Source organism: Macaca nemestrina, chromosome 4 (assembly GCF_043159975.1).
Source record: "Macaca nemestrina isolate mMacNem1 chromosome 4, mMacNem.hap1, whole genome shotgun sequence".
NCBI classification, from domain to species: domain Eukaryota; kingdom Metazoa; phylum Chordata; class Mammalia; order Primates; family Cercopithecidae; genus Macaca; species Macaca nemestrina.
Window position 1 is genome coordinate 114,914,036 of NC_092128.1, and position 26,004 is coordinate 114,940,039.

General features: G+C 44.3%; 2 protein-coding genes, 1 long non-coding RNA gene, 1 other non-coding gene and 1 pseudogene across 7 annotated transcripts in view; 2 read left to right on the forward strand and 3 right to left on the reverse strand.

The window, feature by feature from the left end:
- LOC139362856 (uncharacterized) lies at positions 1–24,301 on the forward strand. 2 transcript variants are annotated; one of them, XR_011622341.1, is made up of 3 exons: positions 1–130; positions 7,397–7,489; positions 23,693–24,301. It is a non-coding gene; the product is annotated as an uncharacterized lncRNA (long non-coding RNA). The 2 variants fall into 2 exon arrangements; XR_011622342.1 differs by lacking the exons at positions 1–130; positions 7,397–7,489 and adding an exon at positions 20,093–20,230.
- Positions 1–26,004, forward strand: part of LOC105494244 (oxoglutarate dehydrogenase) — a 467,517-nt gene that overhangs the window by 263,692 nt on the left and 177,821 nt on the right. The window lies entirely within an intron of this gene.
- LOC112425946 (U6 spliceosomal RNA) lies at positions 9,841–9,947 on the reverse strand. Its single transcript, XR_003021024.2, has one exon. It is a non-coding gene; the product is annotated as a U6 spliceosomal RNA (small nuclear RNA).
- On the reverse strand, positions 17,604–17,938 carry LOC112428947 (large ribosomal subunit protein eL42-like; annotated as a pseudogene).
- The window catches only part of LOC105494216 (NPC1 like intracellular cholesterol transporter 1), a 27,731-nt gene continuing 21,190 nt past the window's right edge, over positions 19,464–26,004 (reverse strand). For 2 of the 3 annotated variants that reach the window (XM_011762489.3, XM_011762491.3), the window contains 5 exons: positions 24,149–24,299; positions 23,645–23,876; positions 22,994–23,107; positions 22,733–22,895; positions 19,464–20,560 (listed from right to left, as the gene is read on the reverse strand). In XM_011762489.3, the coding sequence (XP_011760791.2) occupies positions 20,358–20,560; positions 22,733–22,895; positions 22,994–23,107; positions 23,645–23,876; positions 24,149–24,299 (863 nt within the window). In that variant the 3' untranslated portion in view covers positions 19,464–20,357. Of the gene's footprint in view, positions 20,561–22,732; positions 22,896–22,993; positions 23,108–23,644; positions 23,877–24,148; positions 24,300–24,975; positions 25,051–26,004 lie in introns of all 3 variants that reach the window. The other variant, XM_071095116.1, reaches the window with a different exon arrangement.

Here is a 26,004-nt window from a genome sequence, read left to right on the forward strand (position 1 = left end):
AAAAAATTATGGGGCGTGCAGTGTCACGTGACTGCTCGGATTTTTGTCACATTGTCTGTGGAGCCTTTCTTATTTCTGTGTTCAATTCCCGCCTGGGTATTCGGAACCTGTGGTTAAAGCTGGGGCTGCGGTAAGCTTTTTGTTAGTGAGCCAGATACGGGAAAATGCATATATGTGGGATCTATGGGTTTCTTATTAATAGAGCTGTGAGTTAAACTCAGGGCGTTGCATCAGAAGAAAGTCAAGACGACGAAGAAAAGAGTGAGTGCGTTCACGTATATCAAGTGGAAAGAGCTAGATTCAGAATAGGGAATCCGTATGCCATCGTTGTGAAATATGCACGTGTGTGTGTATAGTATGTATATGCATATATACGTCATGTATGTATATGTTGTTAGTGTCTGGCAAAGTGGTTCAAAAGCATTTTGAGGAAGTGGACTTTAAACATTTTGACAAAGCATTAGAGTAAGATTAGGTTGGATACAAAGCTGGCTGGTGTTGTACAAGATGATAAAACCATAGGTTATCATTTATAGTGGATATAAATGATTTGCACCTCTTCTAGAATAAAACATGCAGGTTAACACGTCTTCATAGTGTCTACGCTTTAATGAATTGTAAGTAAAATCAAACTCAGGTAAATTGCCCTAGAACAGTGATTCTGAAACTCTTGATTTAGGAACCATTGATGCTCTTAAAATTTGTTGAACACTCCAAAGAACATTTGTTGATATGGGTTATACTTATCAATATTTACCACATTCGAAATTAAAACTTAGAAAATGTTTAAATATCCATTTTTAAATGACGATAAAACACATTACATGTTAACATACTTTTATGCAAAAAATAATGTTCTTCAAAGCAATAAAAGCTCAGCGAGAGGAGTAACATAGTTTTACGTTTTTGCAAATCTCTTTAATGAGCTTACTATAAGACAGCAAGATTCCGCCGGCGAGGTAGCTCACGCTTGTAATCCCAGAACTTTGGGAGGCTGAGGCGGGAGAATCACGAGGTCAGGAGTTCGAGACCAGCCTGGACAACACAGTAAAACCCTGTCTCTACTAAAAATACAAAAATTAGCGGGGCATGGTGGCACGCATCTGTACTCCCAGCTACTCAGGAGACTGAGGCTGGAGAATCGCTTGAACCTGGGAGGTGGAGGTTGCAGTGAGCCTAGATCATGCCACTGCCATCCAGCCTGGGCAACAGAGTGAGACTGTCTCCAAAAAAAAAAAAGAAAAAAAGAAACTAAACTATGGTTTAATGAAACAAAATACCTCAGCTAAAAATAAGAATAAAGAATAAACAGAATAAAGGAGATCGAAGTTGGGGATGTCAAATATTGCCCTCTGTAAATCTAAAGGATTTCTGCATTTTATTAATAAATATTTTATAATTAAAATGTAATGTTTTAAGAAGATTCATTATACACTATAATAAAAAGATGTGGGGGAGCAGACACTTGTAGACACTGCTGGTGGAAGTGTAAGAATATACAGACATTTTTTAAGGCAGTTTGGCAAAATCTCGCTTTATCAGTCAGGATCTTGGTAGGAAACAGATGGCCCTCCCAAGCTGGGTAGTTTGAAGGGGGCTTTTAAAAGGGACTATTTACAAAGATAGGGGCAAGGTTTTTGAAACCTCACATGAGATAGAATGGGACCATGGGACTAGTAACGGCAGAGAGCTGTTCCCACCCCTGGGCCTGGAGGGCCTGGAGGGCCTGGAAGAAAGAGGCTTATAAAATCAAGATGAATAGTTGCTAGTGGAGAAGCCCACCTGACCTCTAACTCCTTGCCCTCTGACTTTCTGCTGGTAGTGACTAATGGTCACATCCATTTTGAAGCCAGAAGTTAAGATGAACAGGCTAACCCTCTTCATCTGGATCAGCCTTCCAGGGAAGAAAGTAGGTTGGAAGAAGGTGGAGAGCAGATCAGAAAAGGCAAGAAAAAGAAATCCAGTACACAATTGAAAATCAAAATGTACATAGATATTGGCCAAGCAATTTCACTACTAGAAATTTACCAGCTGGGCGCGGTGACTGACGCCTGTTATCCCACCACTTTTGGGAGGCCAAGGCGGGCAGATCACTTAAGGTTGGGAGTTCGAGACCAGCCTGACCAACATGGAGAAACCCCATCTCTACTAAAAATACAAAACTAGCCAGGCATGGTGGCACATGCCTGTAATCCCAGCTACTCAGGAGGCTGAGGCAGGAGAATCACTTGAACCCAGGAGGCAGAGGTTGCGGTGAGCCGAGATCATGCCATTGCACACCAGCCTGGGCAACAATAGCGAAACTCCATCTCAAAAAAAAAAAAAAGAAAGAGAAATTTACCTTATAACTATATTCAAGCGACTGTATGGATTTATTTATAGGAGGACATTCATTACAACATTATTTATAATTGTGAAAAGCTAGAGTTAAACGCCCAACCATAGGTGGCTGAATAAATAGTGATCCATAGTTTTTATTCACATACAACATGTATTTACTGAGAATCCGTGGGTATGAATTTATGAAGTGAATACAACACATTGCAGAATGGAATATATGGCAGCAACAGGCCCCAAGTAAGTCCAAAACCCAGCAGAGAAAAACCTGTATTTAGTCCTAAAGCTGGAGAATAATCTCCTTTGACTCCATGTTCTAAATCCTGGGCACACTGGTTTGGGGATTGGGCCCCCAAGGCCTCAGGCAGCCAGGTCCCCATGGCTTTCTCTTGGTTTGGAGTCTCATGACTGCAGCTCTCCCAGGCTGAGGTTACACAAGGGTAGCTCTAGAGTTTTGGGCTCTACTAGGTGCTGCCCTGGTGGGAACTCTCTGTAACAGCTCTGACCACACATTCCTGCTACGCATTGCCTTAGTAGGGACTCTCTGTGGTGGCTCTTCCCCTGCAATAAGTTTCTTCCTGGGCCTCAAGCTGTTTGATATATCTTTTGAAAACTAAGTGGAAGCTGCCATGACCCCACCACCCATGCACTCATCCCTGCAGAGTTAGCACCATGTAGACATTGCCAAGGCTTACTGCTTGTGCCCTCCAAAACAGCAATCCAAACCAACCTGGTCCCACATGAGCTGTGCCTGGGGCAGCTGAGGAATGCTGCACTGGAATGCAGGGAGCAGAGTTCCAAGGCAGCTCTGGGCAGTGAGCCTATGGACGTTACCCCAGGCCTGTCCTCCAGAATCATTCTGCCCTCCTAGAGCTCTGGACCTGTGATGGGAGGGGCAGCCTCGAAAATCTCTGAAATAGCTTTGAGGTCATTCTCCCATTGCCTTGGTGAATAGCATCTGGCTCCCTTCCATTCACGCTAATCTCTTCAGCAAGCAGTCTCTGGGCCACGCTCTGAGTTCAGTCTCCTAAATGTACCTTTTTATATTTTACATGGCTAGGCTATAAATTTTCCAAATCTTTCACTCTGCTTCTTTTTAAATTATAAATTCTGTCTTTAAGTCATTCCTTTGTTCTTGTATCTCACTATATGTGATTAAAAATGGCCATGTAGCAGCCTGAATGCTTAACTGCTTAGGTATCTCTTCCACCAGATATCCTAGTTTGTCATTCAAATTCCACTTTCCATAAAGCCGTCAGGCATGGACACAGTTCCACCATTACTACTTTATAACAAAGTTGCCCTTTATTCAAGTTTCCAATACCTTGTTTCTCATTTCTGTCTGAGACCTCATCAGAATGGCCTCTACCAATATTAAATATAATGTTGGTAGATATATTGCTAGTAAAGGCCATTTACTGTTAATGTTGGTAGAGATATAGACAGTAAAGGCCATTTACTGTTAATGTTGGTAGAGATGTAGACAGTAAAGGCCATTTACTGTCCACATCAGAGACTGTGTCCATATCTCTATCAACAATCGTGACCACTGAAGTAATCTTTAAGAAGATTCTGACTTTCCCTATATCTCTTCTCTTCTGAGACTTCACCCTTAATGCTCCATTTATGGCAATACAGGCTCTTTCTAGCATGCTCCTCAAAATTCTTCCAGTCTCTACCCATTATCCAGTTCCAAAGCTACTTTTATGTTTTCAGATATTTGTTATAGCAATAGACCCACTTCTCAGTGCCAATTTTCTATCTTAGTCCGTTTACTGTTGCCATAACAATACCACAGACCAGGTGATCTATAAATAACAGGCCTTTATTTAGCTCATGGTTCTGGAGGCTGGAAAGTTCAGGAACTTGATGCCAGCATCTGTTGAGGGCCTTCTTGTTTAGTCATCCCTTGGCAGAAAGCAAAAGGCAGAAGGGGCAAGTGAGTACACAAGATAGATGCACCAGGGGCCAGCGTCACTTTATAACAACCCACTTTTATGGTAACTAACTCACTGTAGTAATAACATTAATTCATTAATGAGGGCTCTACCCGTATGATCCAATCATCTTTTATTAGGCCCTACCTCCCAACATTGTTTCATTGGGGCTTACATTTCCAGCACATGAATTTGGGAGACACATTTCAACCATAGCAAGCATGTTAACTAAAGAAAAGACATTTAAAAAATGAAATCATTTAGTAGTGAAAATATGATGTATTCGATGAAAAATACACCAGATGAGATGTACCACAGATTAGAAATACAGCCAGGAGCAGTGGCCCACACCTGTAATCCAAGCACTTTGGGAGGCCAAGGCGGGAGGATCATTTGAGGTCAGGAGTTAAAGACCAGCATGACCAACATGGTGAAACCCTGTCTCTACTAAAAATACAAAAATTAGCCATGCATGGTGGCACACCCCTGTAGTACCAGCTACTTGGGAGGCCGAAGTAGGAGAGTCACTTGAACCTGGGAGGCAGAGGTTGCAGTGAGCTGAGATCATGCCATTGCACTCCAACCTCGGCAACAAGAGTGAAACTCCATCTCAAAAAAAATAAAAAGAAAAAAAAAAGACAAAAAGAAATAAATAGATAAAGTATTATTGAACTTGAAAAAATAGCAACAGAAACCACCTAAATTGAAAAAGAGATAAAAAGGACTCAAAAAAAAAAAAAAAAAAAAAGCGCATCAGTGAGTTGTGGGACAACTTCATCTTGTCTAATTTACATGTAGCTGAGTTCCTAAAGGCTGGGGTGGGGAACAGAAAAAATGTTTGAAGAATCAATGGCTGAACTTTTTCCAAATTAATTAAAATTAAAAACCCATGAGCCAAGATGCTCAGTGAACCCCCAATAATAAGAAACATAAATAAAACTACACCAAGGAATATAATAGTCAAATTGCTTAAAAGCACTGATAAAGATAAATCTTAAAAGTAGCCAGAGAAAAAAGATAAATTATGTACAAAGGATTATATAAGAATAACAGCAGACCTCTCAAACCAATGTGAGTCAAAAGATAATGTAGAAACATCTGTAAAATGTTTAAAGAAAATGTCAACCTAGAATTCTGCCCTGAGCAAAAATATATTACCAAAATGAATGAAAAATAGACTTTCTCAGACATACGAAAGTTGAAATAAGTCATCACTAGTAGACCTGAACTACAAAAAAAACAAGTTAAATGTCTTTCAGTGAGAAGGAAAATTACATTAGATGAAAATTCTGATCTACACAATGAAATACAGAGCACTGGAAAATTTTTTTAAGTGAGCAAATATGAAATACCATTTTTATTAATTTGAAAATCTCTTTAAAATATACTTGACTGCTTAAAGCAAAAGAATTAATAACATGACATCCTAAGGTTTATTTTTATTTTTATTTTTATTTTTATTTTTGAGACGGAGTCTCGCTCTGTCGCCAGGGCTGGAGCGCAGTGGCCGGATCTCAGCTCACTGCAAGCTCCGCCTCCCGGGTTCCCGCCATTCTCCTGCCTCAGCCTCCCGAGTAGCTGGGACTACAGGCGCCTGCCACCTCGCCCGGCTAGTTTTTTGTATTTTTTTAGTAGAGACGGGGTTTCACCGTGTTCGCCAGGATGGTCTCGATCTCCTGACCTCGTGATCCGCCCGTCTCGGCCTCCCAAAGTGCTGGGATTACAGGCTTGAGCCACCGCGCCCGGCCAACATCCTAAGGTTTATAATGTATGGAAGTAACACAAAGGCCAAGAGGGATTGAGTGAAAGGATACAGTTGTAAGATTCGTATACTGCATGTGAAGTTATATAATTTATTTGAAGGTAGACTGTGGTAAGTTAGAGATTATCTATAAACTGTAAAGAAAGCTCTAAAAATAAAAATTAAAAAAACAGAGTGGTCACATAAGGCAACAAAGGAGATAAAGTGGAATCATACAAACCACTCAATAAATTCAAAAGCAGGCAGAAAAAGCAGAACAATAACCCAATTACAGATTTAAAGCCATATTGATAATCACAGCCTACTCAGAAAAGCTCTTTTGGGGTCAAAAGGAAAAGGCACTCTCACCCTCCACATCAGAGACTGGACTGTGGAGATGGTGGCCCAGAAGACAAACAAGGGGCTGGAGCACCTTGTGAAAGCAAAGAAATACCTGAAAACGTTTTCTTTTTAATGGAAGCCAGACTATGACAGTGCTGCTTCTGAATATGGAAAATATATTTAAAATAACAATAACATTAAATGTAAATAAACCTTTCAATTAGAAGAGATTGATTGACTAAAAAAGCAAGACCCAACTGTATGCTGCTTAAATGAAACTCACTTTAAATGTAAAGTGAAATACATTAAAACTAGGTTGGGCACAGTGGTTCACACCTGTAATCCTAGCACTTTGGGAGGCCAAGGTGAGAGGATTATTCGAGGCCAGCAGTCCAAAACCAGTCTGTGCAAAATAGCAAGACCCTGTCTTCAAGAAAAAAAAAAAAAAAACCTAAGTGGCAAAAGGTATACTATGTTTAAACCAATAAAAATAAAATGTTAACTATAAGTGACAGAATGTATATTTTGAAAGGCTAATGGCTTGGCCGGGCGCGGTGGCTCACGCCTGTAATCCCAGCACTTTGGGAGGCCGAGACGGGCGGATCACGAGGTCAGGAGATCAAGACCATCCTGGCTAACACGGTGAAACCCCGTCTCTACTAAAAAATACAAAAAACTAGCCGGGCGAGGTGGCGGGCGCCTGTAGTCCCAGCTACTCGGGAGGCTGAGGCAGGAGAATGGCGTGAACCCGGGAGGCGGAGCTTGCAGTGAGCTGAGATCCGGCCACTGCACTCCAGCCTGGGTGACAGAGCCAGACTCCGTCTCAAAAAAAAAAAAAAAAAAAAAAAAAAAAAGAAAGGCTAAAAAGACTGTGTACATACACACACAGTGGTTATCTCTGGGTTACAGATATAAGTAATTTTTGTTTTTTGTTTTCTTAACTGTACTTTTCTTTGTCTTACAATTATTCTATCATAAGTTTATGGGGATTTGAGGAGTGTTTGTTTGTTTGTTTGTTTGTTTGTTTGTTTTTAAATAGAGATGATGTCTCACAATGTTGCCCAGGCTGATCTCGAACTCCTGGACTCAAGCAACCCTCTCACCTTGGCCTCCCAAAGTACCAGGATTACAGGTATGAGCCACTGTGCCCAGCCTGTTGTGTTTATTATCAGAAAAATAAATTTTTTTGAGATGGAGTCTCACTCTGTCGCCCAGGCTGGAGTGCAGTGGGGCAATCTCAGCTCACTGCAACCTCTACCTCCTGGGTTCATGCCATTCTCCTGCCTCAGCCTCCCAAGTAGCTGGGACTACAGGGTGCCCGCCACCATGTCTGGCTCATTTTTTTGTATTTTTAATAGAGACGGGGTTTCGCCATGTCAGCCAAGATGGTCTTGATCTCCTGACCTTGTGATCCACCTGCCTCAGCCTCCCAAAGTGCTAGGATTACAGGCGTAAGCCACCACACCTGGCCAGAGAAATAAATGGTTTTAAAACAAAAGAATATTTGCTGAGAATACACTAAGCTGTCACTGCTATGTAATCATTGCTCTTCAGAGTAATGAGAGCAAAAGAGCCCTCTGTTTATTTCAGTCATTTATTTAATGGATATTTATTATGTGCCTGTGTGCCAGGTGCTAGGTGCTGGAAACACAATGGTAAGCAAAAAGATAAAATCATTGCCTCCTATAGCTTACAGTTTAGAAGAGGAATCAGACATGGGGGAGCCGTGTAACCCCACCAGTGAATTGTCGTCTTCAAACTGTGATGGGGACTAGGAGGGAGTAGGATATGGTATAGTGGGAGCACATAACAGGGACCTGACCAAGATGGGTAACAGGGCAGTATCCCAGAAGTCACTTCTGATCTGAGATCCAAAGGAAGAGGGATGGGAGGGAGCAAACCAGGACCATCTAAATCCTTCTTGGAGATTTTTCTGGCTATAATTGAGAAAGAACTCTCTTCTCTGGGATGAGAGAATCCTTATCATCTGCTACATGGAGGAAGCCCATTTTTTACTTGAGAGAAGGAAACCAACCCATAAAGAGAAGCAAAAAACTACTGGGCTTTCTAAAAGACTTTTTTAGAGTAGTTACAGTTTCGCTGCAAAATTGAGAAGAAGGTACAGAGATATCCCATATACTCACTCCTGCCTCCGCACATGCATAGCCTCTCTCATTCTCAGCATTCCCCATCAGAATGAACAAAATGGTACATTTGTTACAACTAATGGTACATTTGCTACAATATCACCCAGAATCCTTAGTTTACATTAGGGCTTACTCTGGTGTTGTACATTCTATGGGTTTGGACAGATGTACAATGATATGCCTCCATGATTATAATATCATATAGAGTAGTTTCCCTGCCCTAAAAATCTTTTGTGCTCTGCTGATTGAACTCCCCTAATCCCAAACCATAGCGACTACTGATCATTTTATTGTCTTTATAGCTTTGTCTTTTACACAATGTCATATAGTTGGAATCAGACAGATGTAGACTTTTTAGATTAGCTTTTTTCACTTAGTAGTATATGTTTGAAGTTCCTCCGTGTCTTTTGTTTTTCTTTCTGTCTTTCTTTCTTTCTTTCCTTTTTTTTTTTTTTTTTTTTCCAAGATGGAGTTTCGCTCTTGTTGCCTAGGCTGGAGTGCGATAGCATGATCTTGGCTCACTACAACCTTTGCCTCCTGGGTTCAAGCAACTCTCCTGCCTCAGTCATCCAAGTAGCTGGGAATACAGGCACCTGCCACCACACCCAGTGAATTTTTGTATTTTTAGTAGAGACAGGATTTCACCATATTGGCCAGGCTGTTCTCAAACTCCTGACCTTGTGATCTGCCCACCTCGGCCTCCCAAAGTGCTAGGATTACTGATGTGAGCCACCGCGCCTAGCCCCCCATGTCTTTTCATAGCTTAATAGCTCATTTCTTTTTAATGCTGAATAATATTCCATTGTGTGGATTAACCCATTCACCTACTGAAGGACATCTTGGTTACTTCCAAGTTTTGACAATTATGAATAAAGCTGCCATAAACATCCATGTGTTGGTTTTTGTGTAGACATAAGTTTTCAACTCCATTGGGTACATACCAAGAAATGTGATTGCTGGATCATATGGTAAGATATATTTAGTTTTAGAAGAAACTGCAGAGCTGTCTTCCAAAATGGCTGTACCATTTTGCATTCCTATCAGGAATGAAGGAGAGTTGCTGCTTCTCCACATCCCTCCCAGCATTTGGTGTTGTCAGTGTTCCAGATTTTGGATGTTCTAATAGATGTGTAGTAATGTCTCTTTATTGTTTTAATTATCATTTCCCTGATGATATATGACATGTAGCATCTTTTCATATGCTTGTTTGCCATCTGTACATCTTCTTTGGCAAGGCTAAGTTTTTAACTGAGTTATTTGTTTTCTTATTTTTGTATTGGATAGTCCATTTAGATTTTAAATAAAAGTTCTTTATTGGATAGATCTTTTTCTTTTTTACAATCTGAAGCACTTCACAAATGTGCATGTCATCCTTGTGCACAGACCATGGTAATCTTCTCTGTACCATTGTAATTTTAGTATGTGTGCTGCTGAAGCCAGCACAGATGTGTCTTTCGCTAATATCTTCTCCCAAGAAGTGGCTTGTCTTCTCATCCTTTTAAAATCTTATTTATTTATATATTTTTTGAGACAGAGTCTCGCTCTGTCGCCCAAGCTGGAGTACAGTGGCGCAATTTCGGCTCACTGCAACCTCCACCTCCTGGTTTCAAATGATTCTTGTGCATCAGCCTCTCAAGTAGCTGGGATTACAGGTGTGCACCACTGCACCCAGCTAATTTTTCTATTTTCAGTAGAGACGGGTTTTCACCATGTTAACCAGGCTGGTCTCAAACTCCTGGCCTCAAGTGATCCACCCGCCTGTGCCTTCCAAAGTGCTAGGATTAAAGGCATGAGCCACCGCACCTGGCCATTGTCTTCTCCTTGTTGACATTGTCTTTTGCAGAGCAGAAGTTTTAAATTTCTTTTTTTTTTTTTTTTTTTTTTGAGACGGAGTCTCGCTCTGTCGCCCAGGCTGGAGTGCGGTGGCCGGATCTCAGCTCACTGCAAGCTCCGCCTCCCGGGTTCACGCCATTCTCCTGCCTCAGCCTCCCGAGTAGCTGGGACTACAGGCGCCCGCCACCTCGCCCGGCTAGTTTTTTGTATTTTTTAGTAGAGACGGGGTTTCACCGTGTTAGCCAGGATGGTCTCGATCTCCTGACCTCGTGATCCGCCCGTCTCGGCCTCCCAAAGTGCTGGGATTACAGGCGTGAGCCACCGCGCCCGGCCGAAGTTTTAAATTTCAATGAAATACACTCATCGTTCTATTACTGCTAAAAAAATTTGTTAATTATAGTTTATCAATTATTTCTTTCATGAATTATGCCTTTGGTGTTGTATCAAAAGGTCGCTACACCCAAGGTCATCTAGGTTTTACCCTGTGTTATCTTTTAGGAGTTTTATAGTTTTGAATTTTACATTGAAGTCTATGATCCATTTTCAGTTAATTTTGTGAAGGGTGCAAAGTCTGTGTCTAGATTTATGTTTTTGCACATGGATGTCCAGTTGTACCTGTATCATTTGTTGAAAAGACTACCTTTTGGCTAGGTGTGGTGGCTCACACCTGTAATCCCAGCACTTTGGGAAGCCAAGGCGGGCAGATCGCCTGAGGTCAGGAGTTTGAGACCAGCCTAGCCAACATGGTGAAACCCCATCTCTACTAAAAATACAAAAATTAGCCAGGCATATTTGCGGGCCTGTAGTCCCAGCTATGCTGAGGCATGAGAATCACTTGAACCCAGAAGGCAAAGGTTCCAGTGAACCAAGATCGTGCCACTGCACTCCAGCCTGGGTGAGAGAGCGAGACTCTGTCTCAAAAAAAGAAAAAAAAGTCTACCTTTGCTTCACTATATTTATTTGGGTCTATTTCTAGACTCTGTATTCTGTTACAGTGATCTATTTATCTGTTCTTTCACCAGTTCTTTCCCTGTCTTCATTACTATAGCTTTATAGTAAGTCTAGAAGTCAGATAGTGTTAGTCCTCTGACTTTATTTTCCTTCAATATTGTGTTGGGTATTCTGGGTCTTTTGACTCACCATTTAAGCTTAGTTGGCAATGAGATAACTACTCCAGATGCCTGAGACTCCAGGTCTCACTCTCAGCTGATGTCTCTGGTCTTAGGTACATTTAGTTACCCAGAATGATGACTGACTTCTTCCTTACTGCATAGGCAACCTTGGTTATCTGAGATGATGATTGTCTTCCTCAGGAGAGGGGTATGACCTATGAACCCCATTTATAACTCACTTAAAAAATGGTTATGGACAGCCTGGACAACATGGTGAAACCCCATCTCCACTAAAAATACAAAACAATCAGCTGGGTGTGGTGTCGTACGCCTGTAGTCCCACCAGCTACTCAGGAGGCTGAGGTGGGAGGATAGCTTAACCCTGGGAGGCAGAGGTTGCAGTGAGCCAATATTTCACCACTGCACTCCAGCCTAGGTGACAGAGAGACTCTGAAGAAAAAGAGAGGGAGGGAGGGAGGGAGGGAGGGAGGGAGGGAGGGAGGGAGGGAAAAGGGTAATAGGGTTTGGCTGTGTCCCTACCCAAATCTCATCTTGAATTTCAGTTCCCATAATCCCCATGTGTTGTGGGAGGGACCAGGTGGAGATCATTGAATCATGAGAGTGGTTTCTCCCATCATGTTCTCCTGATAATGATTTAGTTCTCAGGAGATCTGCTGGTTTTATAAGGGGCTTCCCCTTTCACTGGGCACTGATTCTTCTCTCCCCTGGTGCCATATGAAGTAGGGCATGTTTGCTTCCCCTTCTGCCATGATTGTAAGTTTCCTGAGGCCTCCCCAGCCTTGTTGAGCTATGAGTCAATTAAAACTCTTTCCTTTATAAATTACCCAGTCTTGGATATGTCTTTATTAGCAGCATGAAAACAGACTAATACAATGGGTATAGAGAGGTTTCAAAGAAGCAAAACGTTAGTAAGAATATTTGTGTGATGGGGGAAATTTTTGTATATTTCATGTTTTATATGCTTGTAACATTTAAAAGTATTTGGTCTATTAGTGTAAGAATTGTATAACTCCAATTTAAAATGGTATTTCATATAAGCTTAAGATTTTAAATTGAAATGTTGCTAAATGTATGTGCAGTGTTACAACATCTATAAGAACTTTATATTAATGATATTCCATAAATTTAATTTATTAGGTTTAAAAGAGTTAAGTATATGGGAAGATTTTTTTTCTTATGTATAGAGTATTTAGAAAGAAAATGGAGAATATTACCTTTATAAATGCAGTTAAAATATGTTCAATTAATTACATTTGTAAACAGGCTAAACATTTTCCAAAGGTTACCTTTAAAGTAGTGATTAAATAGAAAAACAGAGGCTTGTACTATTGACTGAAATTAAGGCTGTTGAGGCAGAACTAATTTGATCAAGGTTTATTTGAAGCCAAATGTGAGAATCCACTTAGGAAACACACTAACAATGTTAGGAATGTTCCAGTCTGTTACAAGGTAGAAGGCTTTTATAGGAAAGTTTAGGAGAAGGGAGGGGACGACTCATACAGGAGTTGTTTCCTCTTTCATTGGAGGGTAAAATACAGAGGTTACAATTATTGGATACCTATGCAACATACAGGCTAAAATGTCTACATGCAAGACAATCAGTAAAGCTTGATGATTCAGAAATAAATCAGCGTTCTTCCCAGTGTTAGAGGGTTACACGTTAATCAGTACATCAACAATTTGAGGAACTCATGGTAAGATTCTTACCTTAGGGACAAGATGTCACCATGGATCACAAGGCCTTTCCAAGGTAGATATATTAGTCCGTTTTCACACTGCTGATGAAGACATACCCTAGACTGGGCAATTTACAAGAGAAAGAGGTTTAATTGGAGTTACAGTTCCATGTGGCTGGGGAAGCCTCACAATCATGGTGGAAGGCAAGGAAGAGCAAGTCACATCCTACATGGATGGGAGCAGGCAAAGAGAGAGAGCTTGTGCAAGGGAACTCCTCTTTTTAAAACCATCAGATCTCGTGAGACTTATTCGATATCACGAGAACAGCACAGGAAGGACCTGCGCCCGTGATTCAATTACCTCCAACCGGGTCCATCCCACAACAGGTGGGAATTCAAGATGAGATCTGGGTGGGGACACAGCCAAACCATGTAAGCAGGTTAATTTGGAAGCCTGTTTATTTTTAAAGTAAACTGTGAAATGTGACCAATAGTTCATCAGTATACTGAACTTAAAACTGAAGGAAGAACAAGGCTTTAAAAAATTTCTGACTTTAGTACATCAGGTATCAGGATGGAGGGGGGTATTGTTATCCTTAAGGTACCTCTGGCTGCATCTCTTATCACAGTTAGGTATCTGGAAATCAAGAACTGAACTGAGTTTTAGGCAGAAGTGAAGTGGAAACACTTAGTAAGCATGTACTATGTCACAAGTACTAGATGCTTTCACATATAATATCTCATTTCATCCTTTAAAAAAATCTATGGGGAGTCAGGGAAAAATTTCCTAATTTTTTCTTTTTCTTTTTCTTTCTTTTTCTTTTTTTTTTTTTTTTTTTTTTTTTTTTTTTTTTTTTTTGAGACAGGGTCTCACTCTGTGACCCAGGCTGGAGTATAGTAGCACAATCACAGCTCACTGCAGTCTGCAGCCTCCACTTCCGGGATCAAGTGATCCTCCCACCTCACCCTCCCAAGCAGCTGGGACAACAGGTGAGTGCCACCATACCCAGCTAATTTTTTTTAATGCAGAGATTGTGGTCTCTCTGTGTTTCCCAGGCTGGTTTCAAACTCCTGGGCTCAAGCAGTCTTCCCACCTTAGCCTCCCAAAGTTCTGGGATTGCTGGAGTGAGCCACTGTGCTCAGCCACTAATTTTTTTTTTCTCAGATGGGGTCTTGCTATGTTGCCCAGACTGACCTGTGATTCTTAGGCTCAAGAGATCCTTCCATCTCAGCCTCTCGAGTAGCTGGGACTACAGCATCACTGTGCCCAGCTAAACTATCCCCGTTTTTACAGATAAAGAAACCAAACCCAGGCTGGGCATGGTGGCTCACACCTGTAATCCCAGCAATTTGGGAGGCTGAGGCAGGCGTATCACCTGAGGTCAGGAGTTCAAGACCAGCCTGGTCAACATGGCAAAACCCTGTCTCTCTTAAAAATACAAAAATTAGCCAGGCATGGTGGCAGGTGCCTGTAGTTGCAGCTACTCAAGAGGCTGAGGCAGGAGAATCACTCGAACCTGGAAGGCAGAGGTTGCAGTGAGCCAAGATCACACCAGTGCACTCCAGCCTGGGCAACAGAGTGAGACTCTGTCAAAAAAAAAAAAAAGAAACTAAAGCCAAGGTAAGTCAAATATATTACCCAAAGGGGCCCAACAGAGGAGTGACAAAACCAGCTTGGAAACTCTGCCTCACTGTGAGGAGTGAGATTATCTGCCCTCCCATTTCCTCTGAATTGCCATCTCTAAATGGCTCTGAACCTTTCCTCCACCCTCCATCTCCCACATTCAGCCCCTCTGCTCATGGAGAAAGGCACATCAGAGCTCAGTTCTGACATCTTAGCCCCATACTGGGCCTATGTAGCTCCTATTCTGTGTGGAATGCCCTCCTGTCCTCCCTCAGATCCAAAGTGGAATCCCTCCCCACACCACCTGGATTCTGACACCCCACATGTGCTGCCTGGCCCCACCTTACCCCATGGCCTGTAGGCCAAATTGTGAGGGAAGGGAAGAGGAAGAACTCCCACTGTGCTTTTACTCAGCCTTGTTCTGGTGACTAACAAAGTTGAGGAACTTGTATTGGCCATTTGCTTGTTTAAGTAGCCAGCCTAGCTTTTCTTTCAGTTGTCTGTCTTTTTCTTACTGAGTTGTAGGAGTTTGTTTATACATTCTAAACATAAGCCCTTTCTCAGATATGCGCGTATTTCAGATATGTGCAAATATATTTTCCTCTCTATGGTTTGAATTTTATCTCTCCTAAGGATGTGTTTTGTTGAACAGGTTTGTTTTTTTTTTAATTTCAATACAGTTCAATTTATCAATCTTTTTCTCTGTAAGTAAGGCTTTTGTTTCTTAAGAAAAGTTTCTCCTATTTCAGTCTTGGGGATACTCTCTTATGCTATCTTTTAGAATTCTATCATTTTATCTTTCACATTTAGATCAACAATCTATCAGAAACTGATTTTTGTGTATCTTGGGGAGGAGGATCATGATTCATTTCTTTCTGTATGGATACCCAACTAGGTCAGCATCATGCATTGAAAAACCTCCTTTACCCAATGCTGTGCATGCCTCCTCCATCATAAATCTTGTGTCCTTGTGGATATCATCTGTTTCTGGACCTTGTATTCTTTCCATTATTCTATTTGTCCTTCCTTGTGCCAAAATCTCACTATCTTTATTTCTGTATATTTATAATATCTTGAGTTCTGGTAGTGTAAGTTCTCTGACTTTGTTTTTCTTCAAGATTGCCTTGGTGAATTTTCATCTTTTGTGGTTCTATATGAATTTTTGAATCAGCTTATCAGTTTCCATAAAAATTTTCTGGGGTTATGATTGAAATTATGGTGAAACTAGTAATTAATTTGAAGAGAATTGACATCTCTGTAGTATAGAGCCCTCGGTTCATGGTATATTCCTCCATTTCTTTTGACAGTTAATTTCTCTGAATATTACACAAATTAAATTACAAATTGGTTATTTTTCATAGTTTTCTTGACCATCTTTTGTTAGAGTAATTCCAATAGTTTATATATAGATTCTTTTGGATCTTTTTAAAAAAAGTTTTTGTGGAGGTGGGGTCTTGCTATGTCTTGAACTCCTGGCCTCAAGTGATCCTCCTGCCTTGGCCTCAGAAATTGCTGGGATTACAGGCATGAGCCACTGCACCTAGCCTGAACCTTTTTTATACACATTTATGTATCTGTGAATGATGTCAATTTTACTTATTTCTAACCCTTATAACCTTTTTTTTTTTTTTTTTTTTTTTGAGACAGAGTCTCACTCTGTTGCCCAGGCTGGAGTCCAGTAGTGCAATCTCGGCTCACTGCAAGCTCCGCCTCCCGAGTTCACGCCATTCTCCTGCCTCAGCCTCCCGAGTAGCTGGGACTACAGGTGCCTGCCACCACGCCCAGCTAATTTTTTTGTATTTTTAGTAGAGATGGGGTTTCACCCTGTTAGCGAGGGTGGTCTCGATCTCCTGACCTCGTGATCCTCCCGCCTCGGCCTCTCAAAGTGCTGGGATTACAGGCATGAGCCACCGTGCCCAGCCTGTGACCTTAATTTATTTTTCTTGCCTTATTACAATGGCTAAGACCTCCAGTACAATGGTGGGTAAAGGTGGTCAACTTTGTCTCATTCCCAATCTCAGGGGAAAGGGTTTCAATGTTTGACTATTAAGTATAAAATTTGTTCAACTGATATACACACGCACATATAAAATAACGTTATACAGTTGAACAAATACTACAGATAGGACTGAGCATGGTGACTCATACCTGTAATTCCAGCTACTTGGGAGGCTGAGGTAGGAGGATACCTTGAGGCTAAGTGTTCAAGACCAGCCTGGGCAACATAGTGAGAGCCCCATCTGTTAAACAAACAGACAAAAATAAATACTAGAGATAAAGAGGGATTTTTTAGAGTCATTTCAAACTATAAAAATCTCAATTTATCAAGAAGGTTAAAACACTCTAAACTTGTATGCATCATACACACACACAGACACATACACAGGCACATACACACACACACACACGGCTAAGATTTATTTTAGCTAGAATTTCTGTTATTTCTAATGGGAGGGTTAGCCACATAACCCAGACCCCTCCCCACTCCTGCCTTTCTTTGTATATTCTTTTTTTTTTTTCTTTTTGAGACAGAAGCTCACTCTTTCACTCAGGCTGGAGTACAGTGGTGCCATTTTAACTGACCTCAGCCTCAAACTCTTGTGCTCAAGCAATCCTCCCACCTCAGCCTCCCAAGTAGCTAGCCTGGCTAACTTTTAAACTTTTTGTAGAGACAGTATCTCGCTATGTTGCCTAGGCTGGTCTTGAACTCCTGGCCTCAAGCAGTTATCCTGCCTCAGCCTCCCAAAGTGCTGAGATTACAGGCATGAGCCACCATACCTGGACTCTCTTTATGTATTTTTTTTTTTAACATAAACTCAAGATTTTATTGTCTTCATAATAAAACAAAAGATGACACTTGGAACTGGGTCGCTTGACCCTTTCTCTTCTTACCTCCTCCCAGTTCAAAATGCTTGTATCTCTTAATAGCCAGCATTCTCTTAGATCTGCAGTTGGGCTCCACGCACTCAAGCCTTCACACAATCTTCTTTGTAGTTTTAGCCTTTTTCTGGAAAATTGGCTGAGTCTCCCCACTGTAGCCCCTCTGCTTCCTGTCATAACATGGCTTTCCCTAGGCATACAGGGAAATGTATCCTGTGTCACTCTGTGGGGCTGGTGCTTCCCACACTTCTTACAGAAAGTCCAGTGAGTTTTAGGAATGTTCACCATGTTTGCAGGAGCGCTACTGGCACTCTGTGTTTTCTTGATTTTATTTGATGTTAAATACGTTGCAACTATTTTTCTGAGCTCATATGTGTCTTTCAACTTTCTTTTTTTTTTTTTTTTTTTTTTTTTTTTGAGACGGAGTCTTGCTCTGTCGCCCAGGCTGGAGTGCAGTGGCCGGATCTCAGCTCACTGCAAGCCCCGCCTCCCGGGTTCACGCCATTCTCCTGCCTCAGCCTCCCGAGTAGCTGGGACTACAGGCGCCCACCACCTCGCCCGGCTAGTTTTTTGTATTTTTTAGTAGAGACGGGGTTTCACCGTGTTAGCCAGGATGGTCTCGATCTTCTGACCTCGTGATCCACCCGTCTCGGTCTTCCAAAGTGCTGGGATTACAGGCTTGAGCCACCGCGCCCGGCCGTGTCTTTCAACTTTCTTTAATTTTTTTGTTTGTGTGTTTACAGATGTTTTCCATTATTATATGGTAATACCTTAGTGTTTACCTTTATGGCTTCTGGACTTTGTGTTTGGAAACTTTTCCCACCCCAAGATTATAACATACTCTTCTGTGTTTCCTTCTGATAGTTGTATAGTTTCATTTTTGTATTTAGTTATTTAATCTGTCTGTACTTTTATCTTGTGTATTGTGTGAGGTATCAATATAACTTTATTTTGATCCAAATAATTTGCTCACTACTCTCATGCCATTTACTGAAGGGTCTACCCTTTCCTCTGATTTGAAATGTCTGCTGTCAAAAGCTATTTTGTTCCTCAGATCTATCTGTTTATTCTGCACCTGTGGAGTTTTTAACAGGGTGACTTGTGCGATTTCTCCTCAGCCTCTATTCCCTGGTAGCTGTCCCTTCACCAGACCTCCTGTCCATCATGGCCAGCCAGCAACCCTCCCAAAGGTGGGCTATTGATGCTGGCACATGGGGCTCTTATGAGGACCCGAGAGTAGATAGTAGGCTCCAGAAACGCCAGTTCCTTTCCACCCCTTTTTGCTTGTCTTCCCTTTACATGCCAACAGTCCCTCTGAGCCTCAAAGCAACAGCAGCCCCTCAGCCAAAGAAGGCCTGGACCCAGCGGGGAGCAGAAAGACTCGAGGGGATCTGGAATATTCCTTGACATTTCTACCCACTGCCCTGGCCTGGGGCCCTCCTGGGAGCTGGTCATTTGGACAGTGGGTTTTTCCCTCCCTGAGTGCACCGTGGTTCTCCTCTAGCTCCTCCAGGTGTTGCCTACCTCACAGGCTGTTCCAGAAAGGGAGGGGCTGCACATCCTACTCCTGACTGACTCTCAGGCTCTGTGCCCTCCCAGTTTGAAGGGAAATTACTCCCACTCCTCAAAGGCCCTTGTAAAGCATGAGCACACAATGGCCTGACTACTTTCTTGAAAAGAGGGGGGAGAAATAGAACAAAACACACTAGTATCTCCACAAATCACTCTCCCACACATATATTATTTGTGTCATTCACAAAAATTATCTTAAGCCAAGAGGCAGCCAGGGTAGGACATGTGACATAAAACACCATTTCTGCCAACAAATGTTTATTAAACACCCATGTGCACAGTACCAAGCCAGGATCTTCATCTCAACTGCAGTTCATGCTTCTGGAGAGCTGTCCAAGAGCTCGGATTGGGCTGGTTTGAGGCCTGGGCTCCAGGCCTGAGGTGAAGGTGGGAGGACCAGCCCAGCCCCAAGAGCTCCCAGCCTTCAGAATCCTGGGTGGCCTTGACTGGCAGCAACAGCCTTAATAAGAGTCGGAGCTGGAGACCAAACCCAACACCGTTTTCCAGGAGGGGCTAATCCATGACCAAGGTGCTTATGGGAACATCCTTCCTGGGCCCTTCTCTTGCCAGAAAGGGCCGTAGATGGCAGACCTGCAGGTGCGCTCTGGAGGGAGTGGCTACTGACCGGCCTCCCACAGCGTTGACTCTTGGCCTGAGCCTTTGCCCCTCCCTGGCCTCCTGTGATATCACAACCCAGGGCAGTGGTCACTGTCTGTGTTCTCAGGGACACTAGTACGTGTTAAAGACTTACTGACACAGAATTAAGACTTTTGACAGAGAAACTGAGAAGGGAAAAGTTGGATGAGAAGTGGGCTCCTAGGAAAGTGAGTGAGTGTGGGACAAACATGGAGTGTGTCTGTTCCTGCCAACTTCCAGACCCAGGCCCAGAAGGAGGAGGCACTGCCCAAGGCCTAGGTGACTTGGAAACTGGGGACCCACTGTGGGAGCAGAGGAGCCATCAGTGGTGCTGCTTGGATGCCTCAAGAGCAGGCCATCCTCCAGTGACAGGTAGTCTCATGGGAACGGCCTCCCCTAGGATTTGAGAAGGGCATGTGTCAAGGGACAGTCACAGGGAAGACCCTCATAACCCTTTGGTTCAGGGCCATAGAGCCTAGACAGGGGGCCTCTGGCTGTATCAGAACTGCCGCCCATTGTTGGGCAAGAAGTTGCTGACGGCACCAGCACCTTTGATAGAACCTTCAAAGCTGTGGTTGACATAGATGTTGTCAGCTGTGGAGACTCGGGAGGGGTGATTTGGGTAGGAGGCCGCTATGGCTGCCGCTGCTGCCTCCTCAGCCAGCTTCTGCTCCAGTGCCAGAGCTGGGTTGATGTCAGGCCCTGCAGTGAGACAGAGAACCACAGTCAGAGAGGTGGGCAGGGGACACAGGTGAGAAGCTACTCCTGGTTCTGTACAACAAACCCAAGGCAGGAAGGGTCCCAGGGGGGCTCTGTGCCATGTGCCTTCTGGGGTCACTACATTTGCAGCCCAAGCTTCAGGGATGTCCTGGTTCCCCATCCCCCAAGCATGTTGGGAGCCTCCGAGGAACAGCCACCACCTGCAGCTCCAAGGCCCTGGATACCCCTCGTCCAAGCACACCCCACAACTGCTCCTCCTTGCCCCTCTCTTATGTCTCACCCACCACCCCTAGCACACACACTCTACTCCTTCCAGGAGGGTCAGGGAGTCCCCACAAGAGACATGTTTAGGAACCATGGAGCTGTGTGGGCTCCAACCCCTGCTACCTTTGACCAAGTCTGTAACCTGGGGCAGGTGTCTCAGTTCCCTCATCTGTAAAAAGGGAAGGATAATGATGCCTACCTCGGGTGGGTAGTTAAGAGAATTACAGACACATATGTTGATGCACAAACACACCCCTCTATAAATGTCCTCTAGTAATATTATTATTACCATCTGGTGGGGGGTAAAATTGAACTCCTCCCAGCTTGCCCACCCTGAGAGCCAGAAACACCTTCATCCTGGGAGGCTCAATTTGAGCCTCCATGCGCCTCAGCCTCCCAAAGTGCTAGGATTACAGGCATGAGCCACCACTCCTGGCCAGCATTTCAAAAAATTAATGAGACTGGGTGCGGTGGCCCACGCCTGTAATCCCCGCACTTTGGGAGGCCCGCACTTTGGGAGGCCAAGGCAGAGGGATCACCTGAGGTCAGGAGTTCGAGACCAGCCTGACCAACATGGTGAAACCCTGTCTCTAATAAAAATACAAAAATTGGCCAGGCATGGTGGTGTGCACTGATATCCTAGCTACTCAGGAGGCTAAGACAGGAGAATTGCTTGAACCCAGAAAGCAGAGGTTGCAGTGAACTGAGATCGCACCACCACACTCCAGCCTGGGCAACAGAGCGAAGCTCTTGTCTTAAAGAAAAAAAAAAAAAAAAAATTAATGATAGGGCTGGGGCACAGTGGCTCACGCCTGTAATCCCTGCACTTTGGGAGGCCTTGGCAGTCAAATCACCTGAGGTCAGGAGTTCGAGACCAGCCTGGCCAACATGGTGAAACCCCATCTCTACTAAAAATAAAAAATGAATTAAAAAAATTAGCCAGGCGTAGTGGTCCGTGCCTGTAATCCCAGCTGCTTGGGAGGCTAAAGCAGGAGAATGGCTTGAACTTGGTGAGGCAGGTGTTGCAAGAAGCTGAGATCACACCACTGCACTCCAGCTTGGGCGACAGAGTGAGACTCCATCTCAATCAATTAAAATAAAATAAATAATAAATTTAAATTAAAATAAAAGCCAAGCACAGTGGCTCACACCTGTAATCCTAATACTATGGAAGGCCAAGGTGGATCACGAGCTCAGGAGTTTGAGACCAGCCTGGGCAACACAGGGAGACCCCACCTCTACAAAAAAATTAAAAATTAGCTGGCATGGTGATGTGCACCTGGGGTCCCAGCTACTCGGGAGGCTGAGGTGGGAGGATCACTTGAGCCTGGGAAGTCAAGGCTGCAGTAAGCTGTGATCATGCTATTGCACTCCAGCCTGGGTGTCAGAGCAAGACCCTGTCTCCAAAAACAATAATAATAATAATAGAATGGAACCAGAAATATCAGAATGCTTCACATGTATAAGAGAAGTATTAATATTATTTAGTGAAGCATCTGTTTCAGGCAGCATGTCTGTGTGTGCTTGTGCGTGTCACCTCTGGGTATAAAACATATTTCTTGCTGAAGGGCATGCTTAAAAGTCCAACAGCAGTGCCGTGAAGATCCAGAGTGTACAGGGCCACAGAAACGTTGTTTGAGACATACATTGCTGACAAAAGAAATATGTTCACAGCACATTAAATGAACAACAGAAGCTTCAAAGACTAGAAGTGCCACATGGTCATGGTCCTGGCTTCTGACGTCTGCCCATGGCTTGTGTGCACTTCCTGAGCTTGACGTCTGCCCATGGCTTGTGTGCACTTCCTGAGCTTCCGTGGTAAGCATGCACTGTTACTGTTGTCGTCATGATAATCATGACAGCCTGGTAGGAACAGGCCGGGGCACTCACCCACATAGCTGAGGATGACAGGCAGGAAGACCAAGCCATGCAGCAGACCCAGCAGAGTAATCAGGAGGTTGAGGCGGAAGAAGAAGATCTGAATGAGCTGGGCCTTGGCAAGGCCCAGGACCAGGATGCCAGGGAGGTTGGTCATGGCCACACCTGCAAACACCTGGGGGGTCAGAACCAGGTGTCAGGCAGGGCACAGGGCATCAAGCAGGGCACAGGGTGTCGAGTGGGGCACAGGGTGGCCCACTCCTCCCCACTCACCGCACTTCCCATAGAGATGGTGGCCTCTTTGGCCCTCTCCAGCCGGGTGGGCTTGGTGCTGATGGCAAAGGAGCGGGTAATGTGGGACACGAACTCCACAGACATGCCCACCGCCTATGGGCAGAGAGGGGGCATAAGCCAAGAAAGGCAGAGGTAGGGAAGGAACTGGGGAGATGAGGCCTCCACCAGGACCAGCGCGGGGCAGGCATTAAATTCTAGACAGAGTATTTGGCCGGGTGCCAAGTGGCTCGTGCCTATAATCCCAATGAGCCATTATAGTGGCTCATGCCTATAATCCCAACACTGGGAGGCTCAGGTGAGAAGATCACTTGAGCCCAGGAGTTTGGGACCATTCTGGGCAACAAAGTGAGACCCTGTCTCTACAACAAAAATTAAAATATTAGCTGGACACAGTGGCACGTGCCTGTAGTCCCAGCTACTTGGGAGGCTGAGGTCAGAGGATCGCTTGAGCCCAAGAGTTCGAGGCTACAGTGAGCTGTGATCATGTCACTGCACAAGCCTGAGAAACAGAGCAAGACCCTGCCTCTAAAAAAGAAAGAAAGAAAAAAAAAAGGAACTGGGAGTATTCTATGAGGCTGGATCCCCAACCACCCCTCCAGGGCCCCCTGGTGCCTGTGTCTGCTGGGTTACCGAGACCAGGTTGATGAGGGACACAGCATTGTAACTGATGCCCCACAGGGCCATGAAGCCAACGGTGTCCACGAGGATCATGATGATGGACAGCAGGTTGAGGAGGCCGGAGCGCAGGTCCAGGCCCAGCAGGAGGCAGCAGACAGCGAAGGTGGGCACCAGGCAGAGGCTGAGCATGAAGAGCCCCTCAGGGAGAATGGTCAGGTACTGCTCATAAAACACATTGGTGACCCTGCCAGAGTACAGAGCATGGTCACAAGCTCATGCCTCTGGGGCCCTCAAGGTGGGTGGGACACCCCACTTCAGAAGGAGAATGCTGAGGGTCAGGCAGGCTTATATTGGGGTACAAACCAGCATAAGAAATAGACCCAAGTCTGCAGCCAGAGCCTCCTGACCTAAAACTGGTGCTCATCTCATGCAACTCCTTGCAAGCCCTCCACCCTAACCTCCAATCTCCAGCAACCATCCCCCACCTCCCTCTAGCTCAGCCACTCAGGTCCTCACGTGTAGGGGAAGACCTCAAAAGCTGGGTCTGTCCCAGGCACCTTCCGCAGGTCAGCAGTGATGTTGGCTGCCAGCTCCCGAGCTGCCCGCAGAGCTTCTGTGTAATCCTGTGAGTTTTTCAGGGGCTTGTGATAGGCCATGAACCTGGAGGCTGGACAGCCATGGCACACGGAAGATGGAAGGGCAAAGGTCAGAGCCCTTTCCAGGACACCTTCAGAACACCCCAGACACAGTGGCACAGGCATGTGATCAAGCTGGGTTCAGGGCTCTGCCGCCACCATTTGAAATTCTTGGTAAATTTTGTGCAAGAGGTCCATATTTTTGTTTTGCACCAGCCCTGCAAACTCCATAGCTGGCCCCACTGCTGTGGGAGACCCAGGCCTGACCTTTGATGAATGAAGCCTATAGAGATCTCTCTAGTGAACCCAGATTCTTCTCTATATGGTTTCAAGAAATGCATTGGATTTTTAAAATTAACTTAATTGGTTTTTAATTTGCATATTCCTATAGGAAAGGACTAGAAAGGAAGACAGAAAAATGAGAACAGTTGAATTATTAGAACTGTGGCTTACGGCTCCTGCCAGCTAAAGGTTATTTCTTAATGACGTTTTAAGAAATTAAGGTTATTGGCCAGGCGCGGTGGTTCATACCTGTAATCCCAGCACTTTGGGAGGCTAAGGCAGGCCAATCACCTGAGGTCAGGAGTTCGAGACCAGCCTGCCCAACATGGTGAAACCCTGTCTCTACTAAAAATGCAAGAATTAGCCGGACGTGGTGGCACACCCCTGTAATCCCAGCTACTTGGGGGGCTGAGGCGGGAGAATTGCTTGAACCCGGGAGGTAGAGGCTGCAGTGAGCCGAGATTGTGCTACTGCAGCCTGGGCAACAGAGCAAGACCTCATCTCAAAAAAAAAAAAGAAGGCTGGGCGCGGTGGCTCATGCCTGTAATCCCAGCACTTTGGGAGGCCGAGGCAGGCAGATCACGAGGTCAGGAGATCGAGACCATCCTGGCTAACACAGTGAAACCCCGTCTCTACTAAAAATACAAAAAAATGAGCCAGGCATGATGGCAGGCACCTGTAGTCCCAGCTACTCAGGAGGCTGAGGCAGGAGAATGGGCTGAACCTGGGAGGCGGAGCTTGCAGTGAGCCAAGATCGCGCCACCGCACTCCAGCCTGGGCGACAGAGCGAGACTCCGTCTCAAAAAAAAAAGAAGAAGAAGAAATTAAGGTTATTAAGACCCTTATACAATAAAGGGTTTTTTGTTCTTGTTTTTGTTTTTGTTTTCAAGACAGAGTCTCACTCTGTCACCGCAGCTGGAGTGCAGTGGCACGATCTCGGCTCACTGCAACTTCTACTTCCCACGTTCAAGTGATTGTCAAGTGAACTTCAGGCAGCTTTCAGCCAGCAGTTCAAACTACAAATTATTTCAGTACAAAGTGAGATCACCCTTCAAAAGCTCCCCCACCTGCCAACGACCCCCATGTCCATCTGCAGCACGAGCTCCCTTAGGCTCCCTACACCAAGCATGTCTGCACAGAGCTATAGCCAGCTCCTTTACACAGATGGCTGTCTCATTCTGCCATCTGCTGTATGAGCTGACAGCATGTTGTGGGTCCTTTTCCTGTCAGTCTAACTGTATCTCCCTTGTTACCTTTTTCTTTTTTTCTCTCTCTTTTTTTTTTTTTTTTTTTTTTTGAGAGAGGGTCTCACTTTGTTGCCCAGGCTGGAGTGCAGTGTTGCGATCACGGCTCACTGCAGCCTCAACCTCCCAGATTCAGACATTCCTCCCGCCCAGCCTCCTGAATAGCTGGAACTACAGGCACACGCCACCACACCCAGGCAGTTTTTTAAAT